The sequence below is a fragment of the Bos indicus x Bos taurus genome, chromosome 28 (assembly GCF_003369695.1).
Source record: "Bos indicus x Bos taurus breed Angus x Brahman F1 hybrid chromosome 28, Bos_hybrid_MaternalHap_v2.0, whole genome shotgun sequence".
Lineage (NCBI taxonomy): Eukaryota > Metazoa > Chordata > Mammalia > Artiodactyla > Bovidae > Bos > Bos indicus x Bos taurus.
The window spans coordinates 17,236,769-17,252,581 of record NC_040103.1 but is presented as its reverse complement, the minus strand read 5'-3'; the positions used below and the strand labels follow the sequence as shown (position 1 = coordinate 17,252,581).

The following is a 15,813-nucleotide window of genomic DNA, read 5'->3' as shown; positions in this document are numbered from 1 at the left end:
ATAATTCGAATGTTGGTGTGTTTGGTATTGTCCCAGAGGTCTGAGACTATCCTCAGTTCTTTCCATTCCTTTTACTTTGTTCTGCATTTCATACGTTATTTCCACCATTTTATCTTCCAGCTTCTGTTTCAGATATTCTGCTAGTGATTCCTTCTAGAGTATTTTTAATTTCAGTTATTGTGTTGTTTGTCTCTTATGTTTTTTCTTTAATTCTTCTAGGTCTTTGTTAATTGGTACTTCCATTTTCTCCATTTTGTTTTAAGGGTTTTGATCATCTTTATTTTCATTATTCTTGATCATCTTTATTTGCATTATTCTGAATTCTTTTAAAGGTAGTTTTCCTGTTTCCTCTTCATTTATTTGGACTTTGTATTTGGACATTTATTGGACTTTTTCCTTCATTTGTGTAGTATTTCTCTGCCTTCTCATTATTTATTATTTTAACTTATTGTGTTTGAGGTCTCCTTTTCCCAGGCTTCCAGGAAAGTTGAATTCCTTCCTTGAAGAAAGTTGGATTCTATCTTCCTTTTGGTTTCTGCTCTCCTAACATTGGTCCAGTGGTTTGTGTAAGCTTCATATAGGGTGAGATTTGTGTTGAGTTTTTGTTTGTTTTTCTCTGATGGGCAAGGCTGAGTGAGGTGGTACTCCTGTCTGCTGATGATTGGGTTTGTATTTTTGGTTTTTTCATTGTTTAGATGAGGCATTCTGCACAGGGTGCTACTGGTGGTTGGGTGATGCTGGGTCTGGTATTCAAGTGGTTTCATTTGTGTGAGTTCTCACTATCTGATACTCCCTAAGGTTAGTTGTCTGGTAGTCTATGGTCTTGGAGTCAGTTCTCCCACTCCAAAGGCTCAGAGCTTGATCTCTGGTCAGGAATGAAGACTCCACAAGTGGTTTGTTATGGCATTAAGTAAGATTAAAACAAATATCCAAAGATGAGAAACCAGAGATGAACCCCAGACAAATGGTAGTTACAAAATCAGGCAAATAATAGTTAAAATAATGGAATATACATATACACCCATGAGAAAAGTCAAAACAGTCCAACAAAAATAAACTACAGTAGAGTGACCCAACAAACAAAGAAAATCAAAAATTATATTTACTACTTAAGAAAAAAACTAACTAAAGCACAAACTGGAAAGCAAAACCAAAGCAAGGTACCAAGTGGGGAATAAAGCAATGAAAGCAAAACTAACAAATATGTTGAGAGGAAAGGAATGAAAGAAAAAAAAGAAAGAATAGATATGCAAATTTAAATAGACGTAGGTGCAGAAGATTTATATACATTAAAGATTAACTGCAAGGGGAAGAGAATAGTAGGAAAGGCAAACAAAGGAATATATAGAAAAAATTTAGTTTAAAAAAATTAAAAATTGCAATTATAAAAAAGAGAAAAGGAAAAAAAGAAGAGAGAAAATAGAGAAAATAAAAGGAAATGCCTCAAAACTGCAAAAGCTCCATGTAGAGGGAGAGGTTTATAACAACAATAAAAGGTGTGACTGAATATACATATATACATATATACCCATAAGCAAAATCAAAACAGCCCAGCAAAAATAAAGTACAATAGATTGACCTGGCAAACTAAGGAAACCAAAAATTATATCTACCAGAACAAAACTAACTAAAGCACAAACAGGAAAACAAAACTAAAGCAAGATGCAAACTGTGCAATAAAGCAATGAAAATAAAACTAACAAATATGTTGAGAGGAAAGGAGAGAAAGAAAAGAATAAAAGAATATATATGCAAAGTTAGACAGAGGTAGATAAGGAAGATTTATATTTGTTAAAGATTAACTGCAAGGGGAAAAGAACAGTAGGAAAAGCCAACAAAAGAATAAATGTAGAAATAACAATAAGTTTAAAAAACTAAAAATTAAAATTAAAAAAAAGAGAAACGAAAAATAAAAAAGGAAAACTCCACAAAACTGCAAAAGCCCTACAGAGAGGCAGAAGTTTATAACAACAATAAAAAATGTGACTGAGGAAAAAAAAAAGAAAAGCTCTAAAGCCTAATTGGATTTCATAGTGCCAATAATATTGACAACTACAACAGAGGGGGGAAAAGGGGGAAAAATCTAAAAGAATCTACAGAACAAGTCAAAAAATAAGAATAATAAATGTTTTTCCTGAGTCACTGCAGTCAGAGTCCTTTCCCTCGCTGGGAGACACAGTCCACCTTACCTCCCTAGGATGCCCTCCAACACTGTGCTTGCTGATCTCTGGACCTGCTGTGGGGGCAGCTCAGATTCTAATCTGATCCTATTCCAGTGGGTTCTTGTCTCCAATGTCCACAGCTATCAGAACTAGTGCGTTTTCTTTTGTGGGAGCTCTCAATGGCCTTTTATATATTCCATAGACATACAGTCTACCTAGTTGATCATGGATTTAATCTGCAACTTGTACAGCTGGTGGGAAGGTTTTTGGGTCTTCTTCCTTAGCCACACTGCCCCTGGGTTTCGATTGTGGTTTTATTTCCAACTCTACATGTGGGCCATCCACTGGGGTTTGCTCCTGAGGCTGCCCTGGAGGACCCAGGTTTGCCCCTTTGAGGGCCAGGTGTGGAGGTGGCAGCTGCTTGAGTTAGAGGGGTTCTGGCAGCACCAGGTACTCAGGGGAGTTGGTGGCTATGGCAGCAGGAAATACAGTACTCTAGAAGAGTATGGCAACCAGTATTGGCCAATATGCTCCAGTATTCTTGCCTGGAGAGCCCCCCTCTCTGACAAAGAAGCCTGGCAGGCCACAGTCTACAGGGTTGCCAAGAGTCGGACACAACTAAAGTGAACCTGTGTGCATAGACACAAGACTTTTTTTGCCTGTGGCAGCTCTGCCCCAGTGAGAGTTGAGCATGAAGGTGGCACCACTGCTTGTCTTGTGGGGACCCTGGCAGTGCCAAGCGTGCAGGAACACGGACTGCCTCAGCCACAGGAGTTATGGCCCTATCAGAGTCTTTTTCAAGCCTCTTGTAGATGGCGATCAGGCCTCATTGGCCAGTCTTTCTCTGTAGCTCCACTTGTTGAGGTACTTAGAAAGCTCCCTTGCCTGGGGTCCTATTCTGTAGTTCAGTGCATCAGGCACATAGAGGGGGGCCCCCTGGCTGGAGTCCTACTCTGTAGACTGGTGCATCAGTCATTTAAAGGAGCACCCTCAGTGAGGTCCTACTCTGTAGTTCAGTGCATTAGGCTTTAGAATGGGCCAGCATCTCTATTGTTCAGCTGCGGATGCTGGCTTGTGGGGAGAGAGAGGCTACGATGATGGCTCCACCCACCATGCATGACTCGGCAGCATCCCCTTGCTTACATGGCTGCCTGGCTTTCCTCTACCGGCATTTCCCATCACAATCTCCTACCTCACATCCCCTCACTCCATCTTTCTCAGTCAACAGCAGTCCTTGTCCTGGGATTGCTCCACAGTCCCTAAACTCCAGCTCCCAGCTGCTGCACATTTGGAGGGACCAGCATTCCTGTCTGGGGTATGTAGGCTGCAACAAGGACTGTCTGATTCTCTTTCCATTTAGGCTGCCACAGATCAGCTATTTCACTCTCAGCCTTAAATGTTTCTCTTCTGTCTCAGACGATTGCCCCAATGTGGGGATTGGATGACCCCTGCTTCAGTTCCCCAACCCGCTGAGGGCAGGTCCTGTCCTATTAACACTCCTGTTTCTCCCCCTAGTTCCTTCATCCTACTGAGTTTTGCGTGGTTCTGTATATTCTTTTCCACTGGTCACATACTCCTGTCCGCTCTCAGCTGGTGTTCTGCATGCACTTCTGTGTCTGAAAGTGTATTCCTGATGTAGCCGTGGAGAAAGATGTACTGTCCACTTACTCCTCTGCCTTCTTGATGTCCTCTGCCCTTTATATTTTTAGGTGCTTATATTAACAATAGGGAAGGTTTTCAGCCAAAATAGAATCTGTTCTTTTTTCTTCCCATGTTTGATATTTGGCAAACTAACTATGGCCCATGAGACTCTCAAGACTAAGGCCCCTTTCACTGAACCATGTTTTCAATAGTAAGATAGGCTATTGATTCTATTGAGCTTAACAGAACTAGTTTTGGGTTCTAATTCAACCTTCAGTCACAGCTTACTCATGTCACTTTGAACAAATCAACCTCACTGTCTCTCAGTTTATCATTTGGTAATTGAAAACATTCATATTTACCCTGCTAGCATACATTCCTATATCCTAGGTGGCTCAGTGGTAGAGAGGAGTGCCAAGCAGGAGACACAGTTTCAATCCCTGGGTCAGGAAGATCCCCTGGAGAAGGAAATGGCAACCCACTCCAGTGTTCTTGCTTCGGAAATCCCATGGACAGACGAACCTGGTGGTCTACATTCCATGGGGTTGTAAGAGTCAGACATGATTTAGCAACTCAACAGCAACTACTACAACACACATCCTGTAAGAATCAAATAAGATGTTTGGAAAGACTCATCAGTGTTTCCCTGGTGGCGCAGTGGTCAAGAGTCCTCCTGCCAGTGCAGGAGCCATGGGTTTGATCTCTGGGTGGGGAAGATGCCCTGGAGGAGAAAATGGTAACCCACTCCGGTATTCTTGCCTGGAAAATCCCATGGATCAAGGAGGCTGGAGGACTAGAGCCCATGGAGTCGCAAGAGCGTCAGACATGACTTAGTGACTAACAACAGCCAATGGGAAGAGTCGTAGAAGACATATAATGCAATGTGCAAAGGAAAGGTTATTGATCTTCGTGCATGGTTTCAATCAGGTTAGCATACTGATGTATCTTTCTCTCCCATCACCTTTACATTGACCTCAGCATGTGATAAAGAGGGGTAAATAAATTTGTAGAAATATAGTTAAGTCACTTGTATAAATCAGTTGGAATCACTGTCCATCCACTGGAGATCTACACCCCTGTAGTCTTTAGAAGATCATAACCTATAAGGCCAATAAGATATTGAACACTAGATGTTAAGTGGGCAAGAGATAGTATTTGGAATACATTAATGGGATGGAAATTTTCTCCAGAGTCCAAGAATAAGGGCAGAAGAAATTTGGTTGCTTGCTTATAGATTTTTTAATAATAAATGTTCAGAATAAAAATAACCTTATAATTATTCTGTTTCTTTTAGGTAATAAACATTATATATGTTTTCTCCTTTGATAGTATTTTAAAGCAATAAAAATCAAAGGAGAAGATCTTTACCATGCTGAAAATATTACCAGATTAGTAAATTCAAATTTGAAATCTATAAAAATATAGGAATTTAAAATTTTTAATATGGAATTTAAAAAATGTTGCTATGTGTTATACTTATTACAGAGACTAATGAAATAATATGAGAAACTGTCTGTGAAAAGTTGCAAAATTAGCATTTAAAATATAAGTACAACCTCACTACTAAGTAAAACATTTAAATTACTTTCAGTTATAAGGCTGCCCCATTTTAAAGAGACATTAGCATTTTTTCTTTTTTATAAGATTATTCAGCTAAAAAGAGTTGGACTTTCTTTAATAAATGAAGAATCATTTTCTGGAAATGCTCTTCCACAAAAGCTGACTCTTCATTGAAAACCATGGTGAAAAAGGCCTTTATAAGGTTCTAGTTCATAATTCCTCTGTCTGTATAACATTTCTGTTAAACAGGCCAAAGTTTTTGTAAATAACTTATCTACAGTATGTGAGAAAGTCTGGACTTTGGGACTCCATCAGACATTCCTTCTGATGCTAATAATTGGAAGATGGCTTCTCCCCATTGGAAGTGGGATCACTCGGGATCAACTCTCTCAACTTCTCCTTATGTTTGTGGGGACAGCTGCTGACATATTGGAATTCACAAGTGAGACCCTGGAAGAAGAAAATGTGAGGTAAGTAGGCCCTGCGATGAAAAGACCTACTTTTCAAGGTCAGGCCCACACACCTGCTTTTTTGTTCTATTATTTATATTTTGCATTAATAAAGCTTTTTCCGTATATCATATGTCCAGTGGTAGAATAATAGAATTTGTTGCTGTTCAGGTATATATTAGGTACCAGTACCCCAACGTGCACACACACACACACACACACACACACACATATACATGTATGCACATATCTGGGTTTCCTATATGGCTCCAGTGGTAAAGAAGCCACCTACCAATGCAGGAGACATAACAGATGTCTGTTCGATCCTTTGGTGGGGAAGATCCCCTGGAGAAGGACACAGCAATCCACTCCATTCTTCTTGCCTGGAGAATCCCATGGACAGAGGAGCATGGCAGGCTCTAGTCCATCGGGTTGTAAAGAGTTGTACATGACTGAAGGGATCCAGCATGCACACATGCATATACATATACATATATATATGTGTATGTATGTGCCATATATATGTGCTATGTATATATATATAGTACTTGTATATGAATATGTAAAGAAAGTTGTGTGTGTGTGTGTGTTAGTCACTCAGTCATGTCTGACTGAATCTGTAAAGGACATTGTTGCTACAGAAAAAAGGCAGACAATATTTTCCATGGGTAAGAACAGAGACGCTTTGCCTATTTGCATGACCACAGGTTAGGTGAAGCCATGGTTACCTGAAAACTGTCCCTGGCTCCTCTTTCACATTCTCAAGTGTCCAGGAATGCAGGCAATCTTAAGTGTCTCTTGCAGAGCAGAGCTGCTATTCCAGGAAAGTACTTCGAGGAGGCATGGAGGACTCTCTCCCCTAGCTGACTGAGGAATTTATATTCCCTGGTGTGAATGGAGAATGGGGCAGATTAGGTTTTATTTTCCTAAATTTTATTTTTAATCAGTTTTGTTCGAAGTGCCCAAAGGCTATCTGGTGTAGATGCCTATAAATTAAAACTTATTGAGTTGGTACTTTTATTTTTGCCACAAGCAAATAAACCCAGAATCCATGATCACATCTGTTTATGGAACTACTTACCTTTAGGGATTTAAGTCTCAGTGCCTGAATGTACTTTCAGCTCAGGTTGTTATGCAGTATGCTATAAAAATAAATTGCAATGAGTCTGGCTTTTAATGCTACCGTTTACTTTATGCTATGTTTCTCAAATAACGAAACATAAAGCTGAGCAAAATACACTAACCTACTGAGTAAACTTAATATCCCAATTATAGTACAAAGTGTATCATTATCATAGGTTACCTTTATACGATCATTTCCTGTTCCATTTATACTGCTTTCTCATATCTTAAGTAGATATAGAATTTTAAAAAGAATCTAGTCTAAGTTGATCCATTGTCCTCACAATGCCAACTTTATTTTTTAAAGAATATTTACTTAATTTGCTGTGCAGGGTGTTAGTTGCAGCATATGGGATCTAGTTCCCTGACTAGTGATTGAAGCAGGCCCCCTGCATTGTGAGCAAGGTGTCTTACCCACTGGACCACCAGAGAAGTCCCCAGAATGTTGATTTTAGCTTTGTGGCTTTAATACCTTACATGTGGCCAGTGCTTTACATTGTGTAACATATTTTCAGATACATTAGAATACTTATACTACAGTGAGGTTACAAGAAAAACATTTAAAAATCATGACCAAGCATATAAAAACAAATAACTACAGGCACCACACAGCTGATTATACCTATGGGGCTTCCCAGGTGGCACAATGGGAAAGAATCCACCTGCCAGTGCAGGAGATGCAAGAGACACAGGTTCGATCTCTGGGTTGGGAAGATCCCCTGCAGGAAGAAGGGGCAACCCACTCCAGTATTCCTGCCTGGAAAATCCCATGGGCAGAGGAACCTGGCGGGCTACAGTCCATGAGGTTGCAAAGAGTCAAACACGACTGAGCATGCGCACACGCGCACACACACACACACACACACACACACACACACACACACCCCTATACCTATATAGAAATAAACACATAAATGGCCAAATATCTAGTGAGATCCAAGGGATATAAGGTAGAAGGCGGGGGTAGGGCTTCAGGGAGGAATACGTTCTGAGGGACTCATCTGATCTTTCTCACATCTTTATGGTTTTATGGCTATCTTAATGCTCAATGTTTTAGGCCCATCCACAAGTGATGGCAAGAGGCATTTTATAGATCAGTTTGCCAATAGATGTTGAATATTAAGTAAGTTAATGACTAAAATGTCAATCATCCAAGGCAATTTAAAAAACATTCTGAAAGTCATGAGAGATCATTCATTCACCAACTCTTGACTGATTATGTAGTGCGGGCCAAAAGAGTGCTACTGGAGAGTGGGGAGCTAATAGGGAGCAAGTGATGAGCGAAAGGATACACAGTCCTGTCCTCACCCAGGTAATTTCAATCCAGCATTTTCTTCTCCCCCCTGCACATTCATCTGAGTGTTTTATAAATCTTTTTACTCATTCTAAACGTATACCAGTCCTGAGAATAGAACTGAATCAACTCTGCTTGGGTTATTATTTTTCAATTTCTTTTTGGGTTTCATGATCTCAAATGAAATCATTTTATTTTTAATGTAATTGCATTGTGTCAGAGACCGTCTGTGGTTTCCACTGCACTCCTGCATATCTCCATCACAACCTAAGGCCTCCAAAATCAAGGCTTAGAAAGAACTGAGAGTTTTTATTTCCACCTAAGGCCCACCTCCCACGTTCTGACTTCATCTCAGGTTCCATACTGTAAGCATAAACACTGCAGATTGCCATGTTTTCAAAGGAAAGACTTAAACTCTCTCAGCATAGCTTTCCCTTTTGGCCTCAAAAAGACAATCATAAAGCATAAATTTAATATACATGTAAAGGATGTTCCCATGTAATATAGAAAAGAGGGTTACTTCATTATAACCTACTTAGCATCACTTATTATTACAACAGTTTCTTTTCTTTTTTATTTTATTCTGTAATTTGAGCTGACAGGTTTATGAGAAAACCTGCGATGATGTTACATCACAGCGATGTCTATCTCTCTTTCCTGCATCCTGGGTAATACTTCAAATCCAGTTTGTTTGTTTTTTTTAACCTAAATCAGTTCCCTTCCACATACCTACACAAAGTTCATCTTTCTGATTCTTATGAATTTGCATGGACTCATGAGATATTGCAAGTTTTTCATAACAACTCCACTTGATACAACACAAATGCATCTATTGTAATTCTATGGTTCAGTGATATTTTGAAATTTATAGACTTGTGTAACTATCACCAGAATCCATATTCCTTGTGTCTGTTTGTGGTCAATTCTCACTCCCACTGTCAACTCTAGGCAACCACTGATATGCTTTATATCACTATAGATAGAAATTCCTTTTCTAGAAATTTCATGTAAATGGGATCATAAAGTGTATGGTCTTTGTGTCTGGCTTTTTCACATAGCATAATGTTTCAGTGGTTCATTCCCATGGTTCACTGTATGGGTTGTCTAGCTCTGTTTTAATAGCTGACTAGTATCCTATGCATATACCACATTTTATGTATCCATTCTGTAGTCAGTTTTCTTGCTATTGAAAATGATATTGCTAGGAACATTCAGTTACAAGCCTTTGTATGCATCTGTTTTCATTTCTCTTGTATAGATACGTGGGAGTAGAATGACTCAATTTTATGTTAAGTACATGTTTAACTTTTTAAGAAACTGCCAAACTGTTTGCAAAATGGCTATTTGTTATTGCTGTTGTTGCTGTTTAGTTGCTAAGTCGTGTCCAGCTCTTTGCGATCCCCTGGAACTAGCCCACCAGGATCCTCTGTCCATGGGATTTCCCAGACAAGAAATCTGGAATGAGTTGCCATTTCCTTCTCTAGGGGATCTTCCCAATCCAGGGATCGGACTCATATCTCCTGCATTGGCAGATGGATTCTTTTCCACTGAGCCACCAGGGGTGCCCCCCAAAGGGGCTATACCTATGTAAAAACACACCACTAGCAAGGTGTGAGAGTTCCATTTTCTCAACGTCTTCACCAACACATTTTTTTCAGTGTTAATGATTATAACCATTCTAGTGGGCTCATAGTAGTATTGTATTGTGTTTTTAATTTGCATTTTCTTAATGATTAATGAAGTGGATATCTTTCACGTGCTGATTAGCTTTTTATATATCTTCCTTGGTGAAGTATCTGTTCAAATTTTTGCCCATGTTTCACTGGATTAAATTTTTATTAAGTTGTCTATATATTCTGGTTACAAGTCTGTTATTAGATACATAAATGTAAATATTTTTCCCAGTATATAATCTTTTATTTTTTAATGATTTCATTTGAAGAACAGTTTTTTTTTTTTTAAATTTTGATAAAATCCTATTTATCATTTTTTCTTCTATGTAGGGCTTTGGTGTAAAGTAAAAAAAAAATAATAATAATAATAAAAACTTTTTTTTAATAAAAAGGAAAAAAAATTTTCCTCACCAAAAATTAGAAATATTTTTCTCTAATATTTTGACTTAATTTTTGTGTACCTTGAGGTAAGAGTCTAAGTTCATATTTTATCTTATTTCATTTTATGTTTTGGCATTGTCCCAGCTCTAATTTTTGTCCCAGCTTGGGCCAACTGTCTCGGCACCATTTGTTGAAAACATTATCCCTTCCCTATTAAAATGACTTGGCACTCCTTGTCAAAAATCAATTGACCACATATGTAAGGAGTTTTCCAGGACTTTCTATTGTGTGTCTATCTGCTCTGTGTGTCTGTCCTTATGCCAGTACCACATTACCGTGATTACTGACATTTTATGATCAGTTTTGAAACTAGATATTCTTAAGTTCTCTAGCATTATTCTTTAAAAAAATTGTTCTGATTTTTCTAGATGCTTTGCAATTTCATATACGTTTTATTATTAGCTTGTCAAATTCTAAAAAAAAAAACCAAAAAATCCTGCTGTAGTTTTCATAAGGATTGTATTAAATCTAAGCCTCAGGCTTCCCTGGTAGCTCCAACAGTAAAGAATCTGCCTGCAATACAAGAGACCCAGGTTCAATCCCTGGATTGGGAAGACCCCTTGGAGAACAGAGTGGCTACCTACACCAGTATTCTGGCCTGGAGAATTCCATGAACAGAGGCGCCTGATAAGCTACAGTCTGAGGCGTCACAGAGTTGGACTTGACAGAGCAACTAACACCATGACTACTATCAGTTTATGAAGAAGCAGCATCTTTATAATATTAAGTCTTCCAACCCATGAATGTTAACTATGTCATCATTTATTCAGATTTTCCTTGATTTCTCTTAGAAATGTTTCATAATTTTCAACATATAGGTCTTACAGCACTTTTCCTAAATTTATTCCTAAATATTTTTTCTTTTTGATAGAAATGTTTTCTTAATATCATTTTCATGGTTTTATTACCACTACATAGAAATACAGCTGACTTCTCTTGTACCCATTGATCATGTTTATTAGTCTTGTAGACTCCTTAGGGCTTTTTACATACAGGAGAATATCATTTGAAAGCAAAGATAGTTTTGATTCTTACTAATCTATATGCCTTTTATTTCTTTTTCTTGCCTTACTGCTCCAGCTAAAATTTCTCATACAGTGTTGAACAGAAGTATGAGTGGGGACTTTCCTGGCGGTCCAGTTCTTAAGACTCCATGCCTCCACTGCAGGGGGTGCAGGTTTCATCCCTGGCTGGGGAACTAAGATTCCACATGCCATGAGGCATGGCCAAAATAAATAAATATGAGTGAACTTTTAAATCTCAAAGGATAAGCATTCTGTCTTTCACTTAAGGATGTTGCTAGCTGTAGGTTTTGCACAGATATTTTTATTAGATGCCCTTGATCATTTAGAGGAAATCCCTATCTAGGTTACTGAGAGTTCTTTATTTCTTCCGTTCTCTCTCTTTCTTTCTCTCTCCTTTCTATGGACATTTAATTTTGTCAAATATGTTCCTGTTTTTCTTATGATCGTTATGTAGTGGCTGTTCTTTATTCTATTAATATAGTATATTGCATTAACTAATTTTCAGATGGTAAATCCTAGGATAAATATCACTTGGTTATGGTGTATAATCCTTTCTGTATGCTGTTGAATTTGGTTTGCTAACACTTTGTTAATCATTTTACATCTATATTCACAAAACACACTGTCTTTTAGTAATATTTTCAAATGGCATTTTTCCTGGCTTTGCTATCAGGGTAATATTCCCTCAGTGAATATCTCAGGAATCATTCCCTCTTTATTTTCTGAAAGACTCTGTATAAGACTGGTGGTATTTCTTCTTTAAATATTTTATAGAATTCACTTAAGAAGCTGTCTAAGCCTATGCTTTTCTTTGTGGGATGATATTTATTACCAACTCAAGATCATTATTTCTTATAAGTCTACTCTGTTATTCTGTTTCCTCTTGGGTCAAGTTTTATTATATTTTACATTTTAGGATTTCTTCCATTTTATCTAAGTTTATTTTCCATATGAAGCTGAACATTCTGTTATTCCTTTATACTTGTGTCAGTTCCTGTAGAGTCACTTATTATGACCCTGCCCTTTTCGTTCTGAGTTGGTCATTTGTGTCTTCTCCGTTTTTCCTTAGACTTCTCAGTTTCCTCAGTCTTTTAAAATAACTAATTTTTGGTTTCACTGATTTTTTTCTATTATTATTCTGTTTTCTATCTAATTGGTTTGTGTTCTGATATTTAATTTTTCCTTCCTTCTGTTTGCTTTGGATTTAATTTGCACTTCTGTTTTCTAGTTTCTTAAGATGGAAGCTTATTGATTTGAACTCTTTCCCCTTTTCTAGTATGGTATTCAAAGTTATAAATTTCCCTCTAAGCCCTGGTTTATCTGCATCTCATAAGCTTTGATATGTTATCTTTTTTTGTTTAATACAATTCAAATTATTTTCCAATTTCTCCTGTGAATTCTCCTTTGACCTCTGAATTGTTTAGAAGCAAAGCTATTTAATTTCCGTATGGGGATTGCCCAAATTTCTTCCTGCATTTTTTTTTATCTTAATTCTGCTGTAGTCTGAGAATATACAAAATTAACTCTTTTAAGATATTGAGACTTATCTTGTGGCCTAACATACAGTCTATCCTGGAGAATATTCCATATGTGCTTGAAAAGAACACGTTGCTTGATTGTTTTATAAATTTAAGTAATGTCAAATTGGCTGATACATTTCTTCAGGTCTTCTATATCCTTACTGAATTTCTGCCTAGTTGTTCTATTAATTATTGAGTGGGGCACCGAAATCTTCAACTCTAATTGTTGAATTGTCTGTTTCTTTTTTCAGTATTGTCAGTTTTGCTTCATGTATTTTGAGGTCCTGTTTTAAGATGTGCAGTTTTTAACAGTTCTTCCTGATGTAGTAGTTGTTTTTCATAATGACATGTCACTCTTTTTTTCTAGTAATATTTCTTGTCTGAAAGTCTATTTTGTCTCTCATGAATCTAGGCGCTCTATTTTATGACTATTGACATGGATTTTTTTTTTTCAAACTCTGTATGTTTACATCTAAACTGTGTTCTTTATATACCACATATACTCGGAGTAGGCGACGGCACCCACTCCAGTGCTCTTGCCTGGAAAATCCCATGGATGGAGGAGCCTGGTAGGCTGCAGTCCATGGGATCGCTAAGAGTCAGACACGACTGAGTGACTTCACTTTCACTTTTCACTTTCATGCATTGGAGAAGGAAAAGGCAACCCACTCCAGTGTTCTTGCCTGGAGAATCCCAGGGATGGGGAGCCTGGTGGGCTGCCGTCTGTGGGGTCGCAGAGAGTCGGACACAACTGAAGCGACTTAGCAGCAGCAGCCGCAGCATACTCGAATCTTTTATTTTCCTCTCAGTTAGACAATCTTTGTCTCTAATTGGAGTGTATATTAATTTCCCAAGGCTGCCATAACGAAATACCACAAACTCAGTGGCTTAATCTAACAAAAACTTGTATTCTGGCCTCTGTCTTCACATGGCTTTCTTTCCAGTGTGTCTGTCTGTGTCTCCAATTGTTCCTCTTTTTTCTAGGGAAACCAGTCATTGGATTAGGACCCATGCTAATCTAATATGACCTCATCTTATTTTCATTACATCTGCAAAATCCCTACTGCCAAGTAAGATCACATTCTGAAGTCTAGGTAGACACGAATTTGGGTGGACACTTTCTAAGTTTTTAAAAGGTGTTCAATCCATTAATATTTAATGTAATTACTGATGTGGTTGAATTTATATCTGCTATTTTGCAATTCATTTTTCTCTACATCTCATTTCCTTTTTGTTCTTATGTTATTTACTACTTTAAAAATATATTTAATGAACAATTTCAGTTCCTCTATTGATTTTCTATTGATGTAAGTAGGGAAGACAATGTATATATTTAAATCTTCACATTCTAATAGTTCCATTTCCTCCCCTTCTTTTTTACTATTATTGTTATATATGAGTCACATCTTTATATGTTATAAACCAAAGAGTACAGTTTTATCATTACTGTTATATAGATTAATTTTTAAAGACATTAAGATAGAATTATATATTTATATGTTCACTTATATTTACCCACATATTTGAAGGTGTTCTCCATTCTGTCTTGTGGAGTTGAGTTACTTTCAGTGTCATTGTTCTTTCAACCTGAAAGACTTCCTTTATTGTTTCATCTAAGGCAAATCTGTTAGCAACACATTCTTCTCATCTTTGGCAGAAATGTATGTATTTTTCCTTCATGTTGGAAAAATAGTTTCGTTGTATACAGAATTCTTGGTCAATAGTTTTTACTTTAGCATTTTACATGTGTCATTCCACTTTCTGCTGACCTTCATTATTTCTGTCTTCTAATGAGATGTTAGCCATTGTTTTGTTGTTACCCTGCACAAATGATCTTTTATTTATTTATTTATGTTGCTGTTTTCAAGAGTTGCTTTTTCTCTTTGACTTTTGAAAGTTTCACTGTGATGTGTCTAGGTCTGGATATCTTTGTCTTTAATCTTACTATGACTCTGTTGATGTCAGTTCAGTTCGGTTCAGTCTCTCAGTCGTGTCCGACTCTTTGCAACCCCATGAACCGCAACACACCAGGCCTCCCTGTCCATCACCAACTCCCGGAGTTTACCCAAACTCAAGTCCATTGATTCGGTGATGCCATCCAACCATCTCATCCTCTGTCATCCCATTCTCCTCCTGCCCTCAATCTTTCCCAGCATCAGGGTCTTTTCCAATGAGTCAGCTCTTCGCATCAGGTGGCCAAAGTATTGGAGTTTCAGCTTCAACATCAGTCCTTCCAATGAACACCCAGGTCTGATCTCCTTTAGGATGGACTGGTTGGATCTCCTTGCTGTCCAAGGGACTCTCAAGAGTCTTCTCCAACACCACAGTTCAAAAGCATCAATTCTTCTGTGCTCAACTTTCTTTATAGTCCAACTCTCACATCCATACACGGTTACTGGAAAAACGATAGCCTTGACTAGATGGACCTTAGTAATGTCTCTGCTTTTTAATATGCTGTCTAGGTTGGTCATAACTTTCCTCCCAAGGAGTAAGTGTCTTTTAATTTCATGGTTTCAGTCACCATCTGCAGTGATTTTGGAGCCCCCAAAAATAAAGTCAGCCACTGTTTCCCCATCTATTTGCCATGAAGTGATGGGACTGGATGCCATGATCTTTTCTGAATGTTGAGCTTTAAGCCAACTTTTTCACTCTCCTCTTTCACTTTCATCAAGAGACTTTTTAGTTCCTCTTCACTTTCTGCCATAGGGGTGGTGTCATCTGCATATCTGAAGTTATTGATATATCTCCCGGCAATCTTGATTCCAGCTTGTGCTTCCTCCAGCCCAGCATTTCTCATGATGTACTCTGCATATAAGTTAAATAAGCAGGGTGACAATATACAGCCTTGACGTACTCCTTTTCCTATTTGGAACCAGTCTGTTGCCCCATGTCCAGTTCTAACTGTTGCTTCCTGAGCTGCATACAG

At 37.9% G+C, this 15,813-nt stretch overlaps 1 protein-coding gene across 2 annotated transcripts in view; it reads left to right on the top strand.

Moving 5' to 3' along the window:
* The window catches only part of TMEM26 (transmembrane protein 26), a 64,132-nt gene that overhangs the window by 32,702 nt on the left and 15,617 nt on the right, over nt 1–15,813 (top strand). For both annotated transcript variants that reach the window (XR_003509179.1, XM_027530600.1), the window contains one exon: nt 5,613–5,833. Coding sequence is in view for 1 of the 2 variants with exons in the window: in XM_027530600.1 (XP_027386401.1) it covers nt 5,613–5,833 (221 nt within the window). In the remaining variant the exon portion in view is untranslated. The remainder of the gene's footprint in view (nt 1–5,612; nt 5,834–15,813) is intronic.